Source organism: Delphinapterus leucas, chromosome 7 (genome assembly GCF_059928025.1).
Source record: "Delphinapterus leucas isolate spDelLeu-1000000601 "Yukka" chromosome 7, BTC_Dleu_Yukka2, whole genome shotgun sequence".
Classification (NCBI taxonomy): domain Eukaryota; kingdom Metazoa; phylum Chordata; class Mammalia; order Artiodactyla; family Monodontidae; genus Delphinapterus; species Delphinapterus leucas.
In genome coordinates this window covers 80282731-80303612 of record NC_143135.1, presented here as the reverse complement: position 1 = coordinate 80303612, position 20882 = coordinate 80282731, and the positions used below count along the sequence as shown (strand labels likewise).

Below are 20882 nucleotides of genomic sequence, written 5' to 3'. Positions count from 1 at the left end.
TTGGCAAGTAAGGCATTATCAGTCCCACCGTAAACAGTAGAGGCAACCAAAGTCAGGGAAGGTAAATAACTCTTCAAAGGCTGCATGGCAATAGAAAGGAAAGGAGAGTCATGCTCTCTTGCCTCCAATGGCAGTGCCTGTGTAACAGTCCCCTGTGCCTCTCTGATGGATATGAATGTTGAATTAGCCCGGGACTCAGTCATTGTTGGCAGGAGAGGCTTCTCGTAAAGTAATGGTCAAAACTCTGGAAGATTTCACTCTATTCATTCAATGTCCATTCTGAAATTTTTGATGAGGTCCTACTATGTGCTTTGTGCCCTTGGTGGTTCATAGGATATAAATGTCTCAAGGAAGAAACCAATATCTGGGCTATTTTGGACAAGTAAGTGTGAGGGCACACATTCAGCTGGAAGGTTCAGGAAAGCAAAATGAAGGGAGAAGAAAGGAATATTCAGGCAGAATTAAAACATCATGAGTTAAAACAGTAATACTTACACTCTTAAAAAATAGGTATCCTAGTACTACATCTGAGTGATATGATCTTAGGACATGGATGTTTATTTGAATGTTTAACTCAAATTAGTATAGAAATAACTTGTAATTACCTCATTGAATAAAACTATAATTTCTAGTCTGTTATGTTTAAGATTTGTTATTATTTAAACTTTCTCTACAAGTCTTGTAAGGCTGGCTTGCATCATAGATATAAAGGTATTTAGTACAATACAACTTGTTTCCTGTACTTTGTAATAACATGGGTACTTTCAGGAATTAAAAGGAACCCAGGGCCCTTTTGTAGATAACGTTTATGTTGGTAAGGACAACATATTAAAACATGTAGGCTGAAATGACTAGTTAGTTAACTCCTGCCTGGGTCTGCTGCTTATGGCTTAGGTCATAATCTTATATACTTAAAGTGCACAGCTAAGTGGGGACAACAGAGTCACTGGTGGCCCTGATGTTATGTAGATATATCATATGTAGATCAGTGTAACTCTCAAATCGAATTTTCCCAGGGCTCAGATTGGATTCAACTCAGAGAAGAAATGGCTTTTCCATAAAGCGTTGCTGTCTTTGGATCTCTACTAGGTCAACTTGAAGGAAAATAAAATACTCACTATGTTTTGAAAACCCCAGAAAAAAATATTTAAAATGGTATTGGAGAAAGAAATGATAAAATCTGACTCTGTCTTCAAGTATCTTAACCACTATAGCTACTTGAGGGGCAGCCCTTCTTGACACCTATTTGTTTGAAGTATTAAAATTTAAAAATCACGTAAATTCATTACTTATTTTTCCCCAGATACTATGTTGAGTTGGAGGCAAGGTGTCTTGGTTCAAAGCCTAACCCTGCCACTTAGAAGTTCTGTGGTTTTTTTCAGCAAGTCACTGACTCTTCCTGAGCCTCAGTGTCTTCATTGACAATGTGTGTATGACAACACCTACTTTCAGGAATTGTTAGGGGTGCCATCAAAAGCACTTGGCACATAGTACTTGCTCAAGAAATGTTGAAAAAGTTTGGAGTACTTGAGATGCCACAGCATTTATTTGTCCTACTACTGCATTGCTATTTGTATCTTTGTGTTTTTCTAAGGGAATATGAGAGCCTAGGACCTAACGGTTTCAACTCTTGCTGAATATTAAGTCACCTGGGGAGCTTTAAAAAACTACGGGTGCCTAGTCCTATCCCAGTCACAATGACTCAGAATCTCTGAGGCTGGGGTATTGATATTATTTTATGGCTACTAGGAGATTGAGACTGATCCTTAGAGGCAGCCAGGGTTGAGAGATGGTTCATCCTATATCTCCAGTAAATTGGCACAGACTCTGACACATTTTAGCTGCTCAGTTAATGTTTGTGGAATTGAAGATATTAATTATTCAGTATTAGTGTATTTCTAACATTTATAGAAACCCACTCCATAGACCAAGGATTGTAGCTTTATTAAGAATGCCTTTGGTTACTGAAATAACCTTGCTAGAACATTCAAGGCACCATTCTACTTATTTCTAACAGTATAAACATTTCTCTCCCCTGTTGGCTTAGATTTCATTTCTTAAACTCTTGTTTAAAATGGCCCTAAGGCAGGTCTGTACCCTTTCATTTAACACTGGCAAGCCACCACTGTCTCTGCACTTGTATAACTGTGCTGATTTAATTGTTTATCATTCCACTGATGCTGAACCACCTGCCTGTATCACAAAAGCAAAGGAAGTCAGGTTTAATATTTCAGCTGTTATTTTCAGCTTTTAGGACTTAAAAGTACAAATTCATGGTTTGTATACTGATGTATAAGAAAGGGGTCAGTGAATAAAAGAGTGAAAACCAAAAAGTAGTTATAGATGATGGAGGTCCATTAGGTGTCAAATAAAATGTGAACTTTATAGAATCCCTAAAAAAGTTTTCTACTATCAGTATAATAATCTCTTAATGATGTTGTACAGAAACAAACTTATCATTTTTGAATATCTATTGAGCATCCATTCTTCTGATTTACCCAGACTGATCAAAAGTAGCATTTTTCATGATACCAAAGAACAGGATTCTAAGATGACCCTTGAATGTGAATATATAAATCACAAAATTTTATAAACTCTAAAATAAAGCACAAACACACTAGGTGAAGAATTTATGTAATGAAGTAGAAAACAGTTAATAAAATTAAATTTTACGCTTTGCTTCTACTGTTATTTGAAGGAAGATTAGGTAACAGTGAGTTTTTAGTTCTCCTTAAGAAGAGACTTGAAAATGAGAAGCAAGAGGACAGTAAAAGTTTAGAGAGAAGAGGGAGAGAAAAGAGACATAACTTTGCCAAGTATTGAAGCCAGAACTTCAGCGTATAAGGTCCACTTTTTTCAAATTCACAAGTAATAGATAAGCACAAACCTGTCTGTAAAACCTTCTGGACTGATGATAATAGGACAAGTTAATATATCCAACTTTCAGTTTCCTAGGGGGTAATGGAGAAAAGGGTAGCATGGATAATTGAACTCTGTAGATAAGTACAGTTCCAAAACCCAATTTTTGCCAATGATTTCAACCCCATGCCTTCAACCTCAAAGCTGCCCAAAAGTTTAAAAAAAAAAAGTCGTTTGAAATTCAAGTTGTATTTACTTCTTCTGATGAACATGACAATAACATAGTAAATTTGCACATAATTAAGTAAAATATTATATGGATGTTCTACAAACTATGTAATCACTCTCTGAATCATTGCATGATCACTGTGGTTTAACTGAAGTTACACTGCAATTCCTTTAAAACACAATACTTTGAACTTGGTAGCAATGTATATTTACTCAAGTATATAGCATGAAATGTGACATCTCTACATTGAAAAACTATCGGCCTTAAACTCTACTAGACTGGGCATTAATTGAGTGGTCATTTATGGAGATTAACAATGTAACTGAGATGCAGTCTTTTACTTATTCCAGGAGAGCTTGACTTTCCTGAATGATGGTGTGTTTGCCATAGAAAAATCCAACACATAAGAGCAAGAGGAAAACCTGTTCTCACAGTTTGTGTTGTGATTAAAATATGGATATAATTGTTGAGGCACTCCAACTTAATAGTTTTGAACTACAGTAATGCTTGACAAAAGTACAATTTTCCCCAGAGTTGCCATTTTTAAAAAAAATTTATTTAATTTTATTTTTTTATATAGCAGGTTCTTATTAGTTATCTATTTGATACATATTAGTGTATACATGTCAATCCCAAACATTTGTTCTCTACATCTGTGTCTCTATTTCTGCCTTGCAAACTGGTTCATCTGTACCATTTTTCTAGATTCCACATATATGTATTAATATATGATATTTGTTTTTCTCTTTCTGACTTACTTCGCTCTGTATGACAGTCTCTAGGTCTATCCACCTCTCTACAAATGACCCAATTTCATTCCTTTTTATGGTTGAGTAATATTCCATTGTATATATGTACCACACCTTCTTTGTCCATTCGTCTGTTAATGGGCGTTTAGGTTGCTTCCATGGCCTGGCTGTTGTAAATAGTGCTGCAATGAACATTGGGGTGCATGTGTGTTTTTGAATTATTGTTTTCTCTGGGTATATGCCCAGTAGTGGGATTATTGGGTCATATGGTAATTCTATTTTTAGTTTTTTAAGGAACCTCCATAGTGGCTGTATCAGTTTACATTCCCAGCAACAGTGCAAGAGGGTTCCCTTTTCTCCACACCCTCTCCAGCATTTGTTGTTTGTAGATTTTCTGACGATGCCCATTCTAACCGGTGTGAGGTGATACCTCATTGTAGTTTTGATTTGCATTTCTCTAATAACTAGTGATGTTGAGCTGCTTTTCATGTGCCTCTTAGCCATATGTATGTCTTCTTTGGAGAAATGTCTATTTAGGTCTTCTGCCCATTTTTTGATTGGGTTGTTTGTTTCTTTAATGTTGAGCAAGTCGCCATTTATTTTTATTTTATTTTTTTATTTTTGGCTGTGTTGGGTCTTCGTTCCTGTGCGAGGGCTTTCTCTAGTTGTGGCAAGTGGGGGCCACGCTTCATCATGGTGCGCGGGCCTCTCACTGTCGCGGCCTCTCGTTGCGGAGCACAGGCTCCAAATGCACAGGCTCAGTAATTGTGGCTCACGGGCGTAGTTGCTCCGTGGCATGTGGGATCTTCCCAGACCAGGGCTTGAACCCGTGTCCCCTGCATTGGCAGGCAGATTCTCAACCACTGTGCCACCAGGGAAGCCCCTGAGTTGCCATTTTTTGATGCAGGGGCCAAATTTGATGTGCATTCCTCTTTAAAGAATCAGTAATTTAATATTGAGTGAAGCAAACATACTGAAATTAAATTGAGTCCAAATGAGGGAGTTTGAAATATATGATCTTCACAGACTCTAAATGCTTAGATGTTGTAACTCTGGGACAGTTACCAACCCATTTCCCAGGATCTAATATCAATTTGTGATTTCTTACATGACATTATTTTGCTGTAAGATCTAAAACACTTGATTCTTTAATTTGAAAACTATTTATTGGTAAACAACTGGCATGAGAAGCTGATGAGTAAATGAAATAAATATGTTTCATATAAAATGTTTGAATTGGTTCTAAATTCTCTTAGATACAAATATCTTTTATTTTTAAATTAGTCAGTTATTGCTGTTTCTTTGTTCATGCCCTTTGTCATACTAACTAGAAAGAGCCAAGTCTTGCTCTGGAGAAGTCATTCAATGGGTATAAAGTTTCAGTCATGCAAGATGAAAAATTGCTAAAGGTCTGCTGCACAGCACTGTGCTCATGGTTAATAATACTGTACACTTAAAAATTTAAGCAGATACACCTCATGGTATCTGTTGTTTAACATGTTTTTTTATAAATGTTCTTTTTTGTGAATATTTGGTAGAAGTTGCCCATAAAAATAATTAAAAAACAATTTAGAATGTGGGAAATAATTTCAGAGTGTATTAAGATATGAACATATTTTAGAAATGACCTAAAGTCACAGTAAATTGAATGCTTACAACTTTCTCTCTCTGCCTATTTGATATCTGGGTGAGAATTTGCAGAAAGCCCTTGTCTGACACTAGTGATGAATCAGATAAGTCACTCTTGAGATATCCTTCTGTAACTATCTACTGGTAAATTAAACAAACAGAGGTACTACAGACGTTAAATCAAATGGATTTCTTTTTCTAATTTCTTGTGTTGAATAAGGGTTAGCTTCACTGAGTTTCCTGAACCATGTGGTATGTACCAAGTAAAAGCTTTCTTTATCAATATTAAAATTGTTTACCATAAATTTGATAGAAATAGAGCAAAAGAAAGAATGTGATAGTGGAAAGAGCATGGACTTTGGAGTCAAGTAAGCTTATAATAAAATTCTAACTCAGGTACTAATGGTGGCCTTGGAGAGTTATGTGCAGACCTCTGAGCCTGTGTTTTCTCCATTTGGTAAAATGACTCTAATTATAACAACTTTGTAAAGTCATGTGAGGATTAATAATAGCAGAGTATCCAACTCCTAGTGGGCCCTCAATAAATGCTAGCTATTATTATTACTTGAATACAGAACTCTGCACAGAACCAAGGTATTTCTGTGGACCTTGCTCTCTTCCTTGTAAGGCTCTTAGATAAGCATCAGTAATCTGGAGAGCCTCCTACAGAGTATCCAAATATTGTCATATTTAAGTATCTGTATAATCAGTAAACTCACTAAAAGTTTACAAAATAATTGCCAAGTCAAACTTTTCTATGATATATTTACCCAGAAATTTCTGGCACCCTTTTGCTTTTTGGACATTTCCTTTTTAAAGCTTATTTTTTAGATTTTAGCCACTCTTTATAACCCATATGATTTGTAAGTAACTAGATTCCCCACTCATTCAGTTTGCCAGCAAGCATTAATAAAAACCATATTATCATATATAGTGTCACATGTGTCTATGAGGGCACACACATAAAATGTTTGAAGAAAATCTCAGCACAGGGACAAGGACCTTTTTGGTTGTTTATTCTCTTACTGCCACTGCAGCCTCTGATTTTCTCCTATAGTGGCTGTCTATCTTTGTGGATATCCTAAGCCCACTCTCATCATCAAAGTTATTCCTCCCATCTAGGCATATAATTCAAATGCACCTTGATTAGGAAATCCATTTTGCAGTAGAAAACCATAGGTAACTTTTACTGTCTGGGTGGACAAATGTGCCTTTTCCACAACAGTCAGTCACTCTTGTTAAAGATGAATGGGTTTGCCTTGTAGTTCCTGTACCCATTTTTACCTGTGTAGCATTGGGAATCCTCTGCAGCATCCTTGTGCTCAGTGCCCCTATGGACTTAAGGAGGGAGCATACCCTTCCTAGAGCACACATTCATGCAGAAACTGCTGGGGCTGGAACATCTGGCTCATTAAGTGTCTACTTGCAAAGGACTGTGCTGAGTGCTACGTCCCATGAAATTTAACTAAAAACAACACATCATCATTGTTTTCTGACATTTTGATCAAGGTGGACATGACCTTCCTTTCCTTAGTGATCACCAATTGCAGAATCTTAGCCACTTCTGGTTTAGGTGATTCTGTTCTTAACCTTACTTCATTGATCTGTTTTACTCATTTCAAGGTTAATGTGAGGCATACCTACTGAGAGCTAGAGTCTGGACCTTGCTTCAAACACTTTTAACTCATTCAAGCTCAATGAATTTCTTGGCAGGAGAAGAGTATTGTTATTCCCATTTTATCTAATAAAAGAAACAAATCCAGAAAGGTTCAGCGACAGCTATAAAGTAGAGAGCCATGACATGAACCTGGCTGTATTGGCTGCAAAGTCAATGCTGTGGGGGAACCAATAATGAGTAAAGCTCAGAGACTCATAGTCTAATAAATGAGAGACAAGAGAAAGATCTCCTTGCTTCTTATTCATTTCCTAACCTGTTTTCTTATTTTTCATTGCATAGATGTACTTCATACATCCCCCTAGAGTTCAGAGAATTGCCTTATGATGGTGTCAGCTGCTTTCATGCCTAATCCAATGCCTTGCAGATATCCTTGCACTCACCCATTCATTTTCCAGCAAGTATTTGTCAAATGCCTACTATATGTCCAGTGACTGTAGGCAAGTCATTCAACTCTTCTGCATCTCAGTTTCCACATCTATCAAATGGGAATAGTAGTCTCTAAGATAACAGTTTGTTATGAGAATTCCATGAGGCTTGAGTAGGTGCTCAGTAAATTTCCATTCGCTCATTGCTTAACAATGTTTTTAAACCCTGACAATTAGGAATTGTCTGAGTGGGAACATTTTACTGTGATTTAGGTTAATTTCTATAAATACAAGTGGTAAATGTTTCCATTCTTCAGAAATTAAACCAGCAAATGGAGTCATGAGATTCATGATTTTAAGTTTAAAATACCCTGATATTCCCTCATTAAAAGTTATAAGATAATTGTTCTTTCCAGACTTATTTGCACTTGCAAATTGGGGTTGAAATGTGGAAACCATTTTCACAATTATGTGCTAATTTATAGAAGAGGGAATCTGAAAATCACAGTGAGGTTGTAATGTCCATAAAGAGGAACAGACTCCTCCTGGGAAATTTATGAACACTGAAGAAGGCTGAGAGCCCCTAGTTGCTTGGTATAAAAATACTACAATTATTTATATATTCCCCTTACCTCCCACCCCCACATAAAGTACCATAAATCTAGTGTTGTAACATCAAAGTCAAGTTTATAATAAAGCACTTTACATAACAGATTGTGGGACTACTCCCCATTTGGCAAAAGACATATTCCTGAGCACCTTGAGATGTGTATCAGAGAGCCAGCCTTCTGGATGGCATCCTTTACCCCATGTGGCACAGCTGCTAGAGCCCATGGGTCTTGGTGCCAATCTTCGTGCATCACAGTTCATCCTTGATAGAGCTGGTTCTAGAACCCTAGTTTTTCAATTCTAACCCAACAACCATCAGTAGTTTGATTCATTTAGGTAGTAGTTACTGAGTACCTATTCCTTGCAAATGAAATCTGGATTGACTAGTGGTCTATAAGTGGCCTGAACTTTTTCTAATTTTGACTTTAAGTTTATGGGTATCCCACAAAAGATAGATATTTAAGAAAAATCAGAAATGTTTGTCTTGGGGAGCTGTAGTGACTCCAGCTGTTTTTTATTGGATTTAGTTATTTCAAATATCCTGAAATGGCATGTGTGCTTAGACTACAAAAAAAAAAAAAAGTTGTAGTTTTTTCATCAGTATGCTGCTTCTAACTGTTGAAACCAAATGGTTTTAGGAGAGGTGGACTTAAATGACCTATATTTGGTCCTTCCACTAGGGGCAAAGCACTAGGAGAGGGGAGATAAAAAGATGATTAACTCTGCTTTCAAGGACCTTATGGTTTAGTGGACAAGAAACACCTAAATAAAGAAAAGGATAAAGCAAAGTCTACAAAGTCAGTGCTATAATAGAAAGCAGAGAATGTGTGGTGAGTATATAGTGAAGGGGTCAGAGGAGATGTAGGGTGAATGTGCCTCTTGACTTAGAAGATTAAAATGACATAGTGGACTGAGATGTCAGAGAAGGTAAACTAGAATGACAAAAGCATGGTTTTAAAAAAGGCATGGGGCTTCCCTGGTGGCGCAGTGGTTGAGAGTCCGCCTGCCGCTGCAGGGGACACGGGTTTGTGCCCTGGTCCAGGAAGATCCCACATGCCGCGGAGCGGCTGGGCCCGTGAGCCATGGCAGCTGAGCCTGTGTGTCCAGAGCCTGTGCTCCGCAACGGGAGAGGCCACAACAGTGAGAGGCCCACGTACCACAAAAAAAAAAAAAAATTATAAAAAAAAAAATAAATAAATAGAAAAGGCATGGCCCTACTTCAAGCACTTGCTCTTCTATTGCCAAACCTGCGCTGATATAGAGGCTGCTAGTGAGTGCCTGCTAAGAGAGTTCATAAAGAATTTTAGCCTGTAAAGGCTCAATTTGCTTGTATTAAAATGATTACTGGCTAGCTCTAAGAATATAGAGAAGTTTAACTGAACACTAGCAGATTCGGGAAGATAAAGAGAAAAAAGACTGGTGACACACATAACAGAATAGACTGATGAAAGGCCAGCACAGTGAAAGCTAACCAATAAACTTGACACCAGAAGAGACTGACCCAAGGAAACCATCTTCCTATTGAACAAAACAAACTGTGAATCAAACATGCATGGGAAGGAAAAAAAAATTGTTTTCTTACATTCAGTGTGAGGACATTATTTTGCTTCACAATGAATTTTTGTATTCACAAAAAAATTGAAATGATTAATTTAGAAAAGGCTTTTAAATTTTTATCATAAGCTGATCACCACCTATGCTGTGTTTGCCAAGCATGTGAAATATAATATTGGCTTTATCTGTCCTCTAGAAAGAGTCTCTAGGGTTCTATCATTTGTTGCCCCCTGAAAACAATTGCTATCAGCCCATCCAACTCTTTACGTGGACCTCCGATTGGTTTTCATAACAAAGACTACAGGTAGGTAAGGGCAAGAAGGAATTCAAGGAGAGATGAGGACAAAGTGAAGATCATGAATTGACAAAAGTCCTCTCATTTCAGGTGAAAAAATATGAAATTCATTGTATTTCTCAATACCAAAGAAAAAAGTACGTTCTGTGCAGTAGCCTGGTTTATTTGCAAGAACCCAGTGTACATTTCCAGTACAATCCGATAGATGAATGTGTGTGCCCAGGAGTACATGCTTGGGTATATGTAATTGACAACATCTTGAAAGTGACAGGTCAGTGCCTAGCAACGCACCTAGGAAGCCAGGTCATTTGACAGCGAGTAGACCTCTAGACGGAAAGCTCCATCAGGGCTCATAGAATCTGCTCTTTGCACCCTGCTTCAAATCTTTAGACCTGGGCTCAGAAGTGCAAGAGTAATGAAAAAGCCTGAATTCAGACTCTGGCTCTACCACTGACTAGGTATGTGGCTGTGGACATGTTCTTTTCCCTACCCTCTCAGAGCCTCAATTTTCTCAAGTGTAAAAGTGTAAAAGTGTAAAAGTAAGGGTAATGATAGTATGTAATTCCTAGCATTTATGGGGATTTCATGCAATTGTAAGTGTAAAAGTAAGTGTAATGATAGTATGTAATTCCTAGCATTTATGGGGATTTCATGCAATTGTATATGTGAAGAACTTTTCATGCTACCTGATACTTAGGAATATAGATGGTCAATATAAAAAAGACCAGGCTGACTCTCCTTCCTCCCAAACCTGACCCTGAATGGATTAGAAACTGAACCAGTGAGTGCATTCACCAATGTACCATTGCTTTACACATCCCTTTCCTAGTGCTCAGATCCTAGAGCTCTTACCACAGCCCAGGTACCTCTGTGACTAGGCTGCACTTTCAGGCCAGAGCTTCAGAAAAAAGGGTGCTCCCTGAGGTTCTAGGCAGTGGCCCACATTGGATTACCATGTCCAGAGGAAGGCTCTGACAACAGTGGAGCCTTCTCAGCCTTTCCATCAGGTTGTCAGTACACAGCCCAAAGACGTAACTAATGTCAAAGATCCATGAGAAGGCAAGACTCAAATTCGAAAGGACGTAAAAAGAAGGATTATAACATTATGTACACCTGGGTGAAATAAGGGCAGCTAGGTGCAATTAATGAGCCTTTGAATGAAATTTGGAACGTCCTTGTTGCTCTGTAATATTCTGCTGTGGAGATTGAAGCGGGAATGGAAAGGGCAGCTCCCCTCTCTGAGTTTGTACTGCTTGGCCTGCCTCCCTCACACCAGAGCCTGCCTCCCTCACACCAGAGCCTCCCTTCAGACCAGAGCACTGGAAGTCTTAACCGCCACTCATTCCCTTGTCTGGCTCCCTGCTCTGCTGCACTGCCTCGTCAGTCTTCTTTGACTGGAAATTCAACATCCCCTGCAGAAAGTCTGCAGTGGCACTTTGAAGTTATTTGCATCCACTCTGAAGAACCTTTTAGTTCTCGTTCTAAATTGAGTGCCTTCGTGGTTTCAATCCCCTGATAAGCAGGGCAGCTGGATTCTACAGCAGTCACACTGGGTCACAGTTCTGAGTCACGTCAGTGAATTGATGCATAAAACTGACAACATCGTAAATCTCTTCATGGCAGGTAGGAAACGGAAATAACCAGTGCTAGTCGGTAAAACAGTTATACAATGTGAAGAGTTTTGTTCCAAGATGAGTAAGGCATACATGCCTATCCTGATTTGTTGACAGCACTTTGGGGGTTAGCTGAATTCCCACAGGGAATCATATTGTAGTTTGGTTTGGACATATTCTGGAGATAAGGGTGTAGACATTTACCACCCCAGTCCTAGCACAATGCCATACGGGAAAGCTTGATACAGTGCCAGGAAGGTCGATCTTCCTCCTTCAGCTATAAGGTTGCCTGCCATCCCCCCACTCTGCCTGATGTGGCAGAGACCATGAGGCAAAAGAGAGAACGACTTTGAGCCCAGTTTTCCTACTTAGTGTTCACTTTGAGTGAGTAATACACATCTCAAAAGGGTGGGCGAAAAAAAAAGAGGGTGGAGAACAACGACAGGTAGTCCTATGTATCATATGCCTAGCAGAGGACTGGCTGAACTCAAGTACACTCAGTACTGTCACTTCCTTCCCATCCCTCTCTGCCTTCCACATGCCACAACCCCTTCCTGCTAATAGGTGTTAGGCAAAATATATTCCCATCATCACAAGCAACAGCTTTGGCCCTCTGCATTAGCCCTGTCCATAGCCCAGTAATGCACAGCCAGCATCAGTATTTATCTCAAGGTGACACTTGTAATGGATGATTGGTGCACTTCTTAATCCATTTACATAATCCTTTCTGCTTTGCTTGCAGTTATTTTCAGGGCTTTAGCAGCAATAAAATGGTTCCTTTCCCAAGACAGAGTTCATTCACTTTAAATCTGGCTTGATTATAGCTAAACTTATGACATGTCTTTACAAAGGAAGGGGAAAAAAGCAATAAATTATGCACAGTAATTATTTAGCATTTATTCAGCCCCCACAGTGTCCTGGGCTCAGCATATAACAGCTGGGGGAAAATCCCTGCCCTTGAGAATCAAAGGCACTCAAGGCAGGGCATTAGTCCAATTGCCATTTAATTCCTTATTCAAGGGGTCATTGACCGTATGGCCAGCCTTTTAGCTGACTTCATGGGGTTAAGTGGATTCCCCACCCACTCGTGCCTTCTTTTATTTCTGTTTCATTCAGATGCATTCTACTGACAGCATCCTTAGCCTTTGACCTCTACCCCAAAAGAGCACTCCTTACCGTTCCTCAAGCAGTTTTGGTTTAGGACTAAGACATTTAATGGGGCTAGAATCCAGAGTAAGCCTGATGATAACTGCCTAACGTTTGTGGGATTCCTTCTGTGGTGGCCTGGCTGGTGACACGGGAAGTGCACTCGGAAATGGTGTGGAACCCGGAGGTGGCGGGGTGGGGTGGGGAGGGGACAAAGGACTTTCTTATAACTGCATTCTTGTGAGAAGATAGTCATGTACATTCACCCGCCAGACAATCTGGATGCCAAATAGATGGGTGATTAGATGGATTTTGAGACCACAAATTAAAATGTAATTTATATACTACAATAATACAAATTTAACTCAAGTAAAATATTAATGACGAAAATTTGAAAATTTAGGGTGATGCTCTTAATTCATAGAAGTCCCAATAACCAACCCCCCCCCAGATAATCATTTACATAGAATAACGGCCAAAAGAGAGAAATAGAGGAGAAAGATCTGAAAAAAAAAATGTTTTTAATTATTGACCATTTGACTTTAAAGGAAAAAATTGAAGGAAAAATCAAAATGAATCAAGATGAATAAAATAACCAGCATTAATTAATACCAGGCACACTGCATTCAATACTTCAAATATTGCTGTGAAATAAGCAAAGTTATACTATTTACATTTTATAGATGAAGAAGCAGAGGTTTGGAGCAATCAAGTAACTTTCCAACTAAAAGGAGACATAACCATTATGTGAATGCAGCTGTAGCTTTACTGCAGAGCCCAAGCACTTAACCAGTATTCTATACTGCCATCTAGGACCCAATGCACAAATATCCATCATATTCACAACCCCCAAAAAGCCATGTCCTTTGACATTTTGGTTGACCTCGGAGTTAAAATGAAGCCAAAACCTTTTTATTCCTCACATTTACTTGTAAAATTTCACTGCCAGGTGCATCGATTAGAGTAATTCTTCCTGATGTGTCCCTGATATAATTCAAATTGTATTTAAGTAATGGCTTACAGTCAGGAGTTATTTAGAATCAAGAAGATACACACACACACACACACACACACACACATTTTTTTAAAGCAAAGACAATTATTTTAAATTGCTGAATGTTACATTTTCTTTCCTTGGAACTTTTTTTTTTTTTTGCATTAAAAAAGTGCAAGGAAAATTGAGCCAAGATATAGATTTAGCTAAGTTTTTGAAGGTTTTCTGTTTTCTTTGCTGTTGTTGACTTTTTTTTTTTTTTTGAAGGGCAGATAGGATCAAAAGAGAAATTAGATTTTCCATCTTTGGTGTTTGGGGTAGTAACTGAGAACCCAAGGATAGATTCAAGCCCTGGGTTAAGGCTGTCCTCACAGAATCTTCCCAGCCTGTTCGCAAAAATGTGTGCCGAGTGTGTATGCCATAGTCGTGCACTTGCTTACACGATGCTGTGTTTCTTACAGTTGACCTGGACAGGCTCAATGATGACGTCAAGCGTTACAGTTGCACTCCCAGGAATTACTCGGTCAACTTGAGAGAGGAGCTGAAGGTGACCAATGTGGTCTTCTTTCCACGCTGCCTCCTCGTGCAACGCTGTGGGGGAAACTGTGGCTGTGGAACTGTCAGCTGGAAGTCCTGTACGTGCAATTCAGGGAAAACTGTGAAGAAGTATCACGAGGTATGCCGTTTTCAGATTTCTTTGTTGCAGTGCTGCATTTAGCCCTTTTCAACTGCAAAAGTCTTGTAATCTCTAGGCTGCTGGGAAACAGGGCCATTGCGTTGGTTGTTCACATTGTTCACTGCACAGGGGCACCTCCCAGGGGGATGACTGGGAAATTGTACTCAAGCTAAATTTGCTAAGCTAGGTGCCCTGGGGAGAGTGTATCCTGAAGAAGGGTTTCCTTTTTCTAACCCTTATTCATAATATACTATGTGGGTTGACAACAGTCTTGTTAGTATACACAGTCAAATGTATGATGCAGTAATTTGAGAGCTTACTTGGCTTCCTTATAGAAATATGATGGGATTCATTTACAGTGTATGACTGCAAATCTAGGTTATGTTAAGAAAATGCTAAGAGCCAAACTTTAATTCAATCAAGTCATTGAAAAATGAAGCAAGGTAAAGATAGCAAAATATAAATTGTCAGAAAAGATACATTGTTGGAGACTTTTTCATTCTCTAAATATGGAAATATTTTTCTTCCAGAAGTACTAATTTTTCCTAAATATGACTGAGTGCTCTGAGGAATCAGCTCTGAAATTATGCAAAAATAAACAAAAGTAAACCTAAAGATATAAGAGGAACAAAAATTTAAGGAGAGCAGTAAACTTTGATGATAATAACAAGGAATGCATGTAAGCCTTTACTGTGTACCAGACATCATTGTAAGCAATCATTAGCTCACTTGGCAGTTTCTCCACAATGCTGACAGGGGAGTGCTATTTTTATTCCCTTTTTATAGATGAGTAAACTGAGACCAGCAGTAGATTGACCAGCGTGACTTGGTCAGTAACTCACAGAGCCAGGACCTAAACTGATCAACTGTTTCTAAAATCTATATTCTTATCACTAGTAACACTGTGCTCTCTTTGTTAAAAGTATATAGCACTTTATTGAAGATTAAAGAAAGAGTGGACTTAAGGGGAGTTAGCACTGCTCTTGAAATTGACGGCAACCCTATTAGTTCCTGATTTTGTGAGTCACTAAAGTTTAGAGATGTGGTTTTCATGTGTGTGAAATAGGACTAAGAAATTATATCCGATAATCCCGTACAGGATGGTTCTGGGGAATCACATAAAACGGTGCATATGAAGTGCATTTTGTAAGATGTGAAACATCTTTTTGAAATATGTCTAAAATATAAACTAAAGGATTTCCCTGGTGGCACAGTGGTTAAGAATCCACCTGCCAATTCAGGGGACATGGGTTCAAGCCCTGGCTTGGGAAGATCCCACATGCCACGGAGCAACTAAGCCCGTTCGCCACAACTACTGAGCCTGCACTCTGGAGCCTGTGAGCCACAACTACTGAGCCCACATGCCACAACTACTGAAGCCCACACGCCTAGAGCCCATGCTCCGCAACAAGAGAAGCCACTGCAGAGAGAAGCCTGCACACCGCAATGAAGAGTAGCCCCGGCTCGCCTCAACTAGAGAAAGCCCATGCGCAGCAACAAAGACCCAATGCAGACAAAAAAAAAAAATATATATATATATATATATATATAAAAAGTATGACATAAGCAAACACTATTGTTAGGAATTATTGTTTGAGTTGCTTTTCATCAGTATCCACCAAAACAAAGGAATAGATGGTGCTCCCTAAATAAAAATCTCCCGCTTTATACAACCATTTTGTTATCCTGAAAACAATAAAACAATAAGTTAGGAGGTAATTTCTGAGCTAAATGAAAAGGGATACGTCATAAGCAGTATTTTCAACTTGGGAAATGCAGGAGGTCGGAGACCATAATAACCCTGCTTACCTCAGACAGACGGGGACACACGATTTTAGACCTGCATAGAGCTGGTTTTCTTAGTCACAAGAATTTCTTACTCCACCCCACAGTTTTCAAAGTAAAAAAAATATCTGTTCTCATATCCAGAGAATGCTGTTGACTGTGTTCATTGTGTTTTATTTTTGTATGACCTGATGAACTCTAGATTGGACTTTGTCCTTTGTGTCTAAGAACGTGAATTTTGTATTGTTGAGTCATACCCTGAGGACAAATGCAGAATTCAGTAATTTGGTTCAAGTTAAAATAAGCCAGGAAGTGACAAGATCTCTACATAGTCTTAACTGTGAGGAAAAACATGTGAGTTCAGGCCTTTGATGCTTTATTTTCATCTTGACTCTCCGCTCAGATAGAAGTTGCAGTTTGATTTTTTAAATTGCTTATTGTAGAAACACAGAGTTAAACATACACCCAAAAGGACCCTCACCTCCCAGACAGTTAACTCTGAAGGAGTCTGAAGGGTCCTTTTCTTAGGTCTATTCTCGTCTCTGTACACAGTAGCTGTTACCTGTAAATTTCTGTTCACAATTAATATCTAGAAGGGGAAGCCCTTGATCTCTTTGTTCAGTCACATGAGTGGGTCTAAAATGTTGGCATATTTTTGAAACTGCTGTCTAAATCATGTCTTTGAAACATGTCATGATATTTTTACTTCTCAGAGTCTGCTGAGCTCTGTACAAAGTCACTCTGCTGAGTTCTGGACAAAGGGACAAAACAGCATACCTGTTTTGTCAGTAACTGCATACCTGGAACACACACAGCTGGCACACTTCCCCCAAACTCCTAAAATACCTTTGAAATGTGTCACAGTGACCACTCTGTCCAGAGGCTTGTTCCATTTGCAGAAGTGGGGGTTGCTTGAGCTCAGTCTCATTAGGGAAGAATCCTTATCCTCTATTCTATTAGTTCTATGTCTGTATTCTTAACTCAGAGAAATGAGAAACTGGTTTCCCCAGCTCCTGGTTGTAACTGATGAGATGTGAAATGAGTTTTCATGAGAGATGAGCACCCTTAAGGGGGTGACTAGAACTTGTCACATAAGCAGGCCTGTATGACTCCACAGATATTTCAAAGCTCAACATTTAAGGAATAAAATCCAAGAAATTAAAAATGTATAATTATAAAATTACCAATAATTAGAAATTATAAATAGAAGGAAGTTAATATCATTGCTCTTTTCCCAGGTCATGCGACTTCTCCTGTAGGGCTCTGAGCATTTTTTCACTGTGCAATAAAATGTTACCATCTTATTATTTCCTGTTCTCAAAATTTTGTAGGTATCCTGTTAAAGTATTTTTCCTTTTTCCTATTAACCTTTCTATGCTTCTTGGAATATGTAGGATATAAAAAAATACTTTTGGTAGTGATTCTTAAAAAAGGGAAAGTTCCAGAAAACATATTGTGTAGACAATTAGAGGATGCTATTATTTTAGTTATCTTTCCTTGATAATGTGTAATGAAGGGATATTTCCTAAAAATATGGTGACCTTTTAAATTAATATTTACTGGTTTATTTTTTTATCGTTTGGTCTCCTGGCTATGTCCATTCAGTAAACAGCCAAAACCTTAGGAGGCAACAGAGAGAGAAAGATAGAAGTTAATTTTCTCTGTCCTTCCTCTCATGATTTCGTCACAATGCTGATATACCTGCACTATCTGGTAGAACTTTCTGCAGTGATAGGAACATTCCATATCTGTACTATCCAATCTGGTAGTCACTAGCAACATGTGGTTATGGGGTATTTGAAATGTGTGTAATGCAAATGAGAAACTGAATTTTAAATTTTATTTAATTTTAACTAATTTAACGTAAATAGCTACACATGGCTAGGGGATACCATATTGAACAGCATAAGCCCAGACACATCTCTGTGTCTGGCATATTTACAACATCTAGAATCATTCCTGTTGCTTGAAAAAATGACTTTGGAGGATTCTTTTTATTTTAACTTTACTTTAAGTATATGAATTTTATATTAAAAATTTGCTGCCCATTACAGTTTGAGTTAGAAGATGTAAGCAGATATTTGTATATATGAAACAAAAGATTAACTAGAGGTAATAAAATGTTGAGCTTTAGACTTGAGATAAAAGAATGGTACTTTTAATTTTTACATGTTTTAAGCATCTATCATTGAAACAAATTTCAGTAAAATTGCAAATTGAAACCAGTGAGACAGGAGAGCAATTTTTTTCAAAAGGGTTCTACTCTATGGCAAAGGCAATGAGTTTTGGGGTTATGATTATAACTAACCATAACAAAAGTCAAGAAAATCTCTTTTCTATTCTTTTTCTGGAAACAGCATTTCTAGAGCTTATATAGTCTCCCTGCTTCTTCCCCTTTCTCCCTCTTTGAGTGAGACCATGAGACAACGCTCTTGCGGCCTTTCCTGTGTGTTCTTAGAAGAGACAAGACAATAGAGAAAAAAATCACACAACTCAAGAGAGAAGATGTGGGCTCACATGGGAGGCCACCTAGGGCCAGCTACTTAAAACTCCCCAGGGCCTTGAGTTTGCTCACTTACTCCCCACGATAACCTACAATTTTGAGTTCCCAGACAGATCTGAAATTATATGATATCCATTCACCTACTCCCTAAATCTTATTTTACTGAAATTGTGTTAGGAATGTAAACAAATTGGTGGTTGAAGTGCTAAGTAAATGCAAAAGAACAAAGATATATGATCTGGAACAGTTACTGTTTATAGAATGCTTATAAAAAAGTTTATTTGCTCTTCGGTAGTAATACCTGTGCTACTTATCTCTTGGGGATCCTGGTAGAATGAAAGCATCTGAAGACTGTAAAGCACTAGACAGATGTGGGTGGAATTTTCCGAGAATGTGGTTGGGCCTTCTCAGTTCTGACTCCCTTATGACCCAAATGACTCACTGGTGAAGTGATTCTCTAAGTACTACAAAGTGCATACATCCTTTCCCTTGGAGCTCTGGCTTCACATTAGACCTTCCTGCCAAAGTTTAGCAAACCTGCCTTGGGGCATGATACTCCCCAGGTAGACAAAGACCTATCTGTGACATGAATGATAATGCTAATGCAGTGCTTTGAAACTTGGTGGCCAGCTAGGCTTCCATTATGTTTTCTGCAATTGGTGGGCTGAACGTGTAGTCATTAACCCTCTAAAGTGCTGTCAAAATCATTTACCTGTTTAGTTCTCTGAAGGTAGAACTGTGGCTAAATACACCCCAAAGTGCTCACAGAAAATTTCAATTATAAGTAAATGTTCACTTACTTTTAGAGGTCAAGATTGCATTTTGAAAATTCATGAGCATTGTATAAACCCATAGTATAACCCCCGCTTTGGTCACCTTCATACTTAGCTTGTCAGCAAAACAGTGCTGAACTCTGTTATTTGTGTCTTTCTTATTGAGGACTATGTCTCAGCTTCCCTTGAAACTATCACCTGCAAGATGAGCAATGACCCAGGTAGAAAATAATATGTTATCCCTTCTCAAAATATTTTTGCTTTTAGTCACTTTGGGTTTCAGAAAAGTTGACTACCAGCCCTTAAAAATCTTAACATTTTTCATAAAGTCTATAAGCATGAAAGAAATCAAAATGGAAGCAAAAAATACGAAGCTTTTTTTTTCTTAAGATAAGAAACTATGTGTACTGAATGCTACCTGCTTTAGGAGTTGGGTAGAACCTTAAATAAACTCTTAATCATTCAGGTTTATACAATGCATGTGTCCTGAAATATGTACTTGTGTTCCTATGTCAGCCATTAATTTGAGAACTGTCAAGACCTTAACAACCTTTTTTATATTCCCAGTAAACAAGAACTCAACTTGGCAGATAGCTTTTCTGCCTAGTATTGTTTTATTAGTGTAAGAGCTTTTCGGCAATGATTCATTCAGTGGTTTATCGGCAACAAGGCGAGTAACCATAGTTAAATATCTTTTGTGTTATGGTAATTTGCAAACTGAGAATCTTTGATTTTGTGTAGTGGTATGAAAGCTGCTGGCTCAGTCATTCTGCATTTAGTAAAAGTCAACTTTCCTTGGCTTCATGTGGTTTTCCAGATGGTGGAGAAAGGCCAAGATTGCCATTTTCACCCATAGGTGATAAGAAATGGCTGGCTGCTCTTCCATGGATTTTTATTTCAGTGTGTGTGCTTGCAGCTGCGAATGAAAGCTCAGAAAATAGGAAAGCATTTTGTGATGGTACCTATTAGTGTGTCCTTTGGCAGCTGTAATTAATTCAATGGTTCCTTTCCTTTAAAGGTGACCAGATAACCCATAGACAGTTTGCTTTCTCAGATAAAGGCTTTTCATTTTTCTTTTAACTTTTCATGCTCTCTCAAATCAGCTTTGCTTTCTTCCTCCTTTCAATGCTGTATACCTGAACCTAAGACTATTACATGGTCTGAAAGCTTTGAACATCAGTGCTGTGATCAGCCAGTAAAGCAGTCCAATTTCCACTTTGTTCAAACAACGCTTTCCTGTCTTGTCTGGAAAAGTGTCTGCCAATTCATTTTTCTCCTCTTATCAGCAAAACACATATATACTGTGCTCACAAGGCTTAATATAAAACACAGGGAAAATCCCTGAACAATCAGGAGACCAGTTAGAAAAACTGGCCAGGCTCTGCTCTCATCCCAAAGCACACACTTTAATTTGTCGTCAAAAGA

General features: G+C 38.3%; 1 protein-coding gene across 2 annotated transcripts in view; it reads left to right on the top strand.

Annotated features, from left to right (window-relative positions):
- Window positions 1–20882, top strand: part of PDGFD (platelet derived growth factor D) — a 235895-nt gene that overhangs the window by 209919 nt on the left and 5094 nt on the right. For both annotated transcript variants that reach the window (XM_022560524.3, XM_022560522.3), the window contains exon 6: window positions 14182–14396. In XM_022560524.3, the coding sequence (XP_022416232.1) occupies window positions 14182–14396 (215 nt within the window). The remainder of the gene's footprint in view (window positions 1–14181; window positions 14397–20882) is intronic.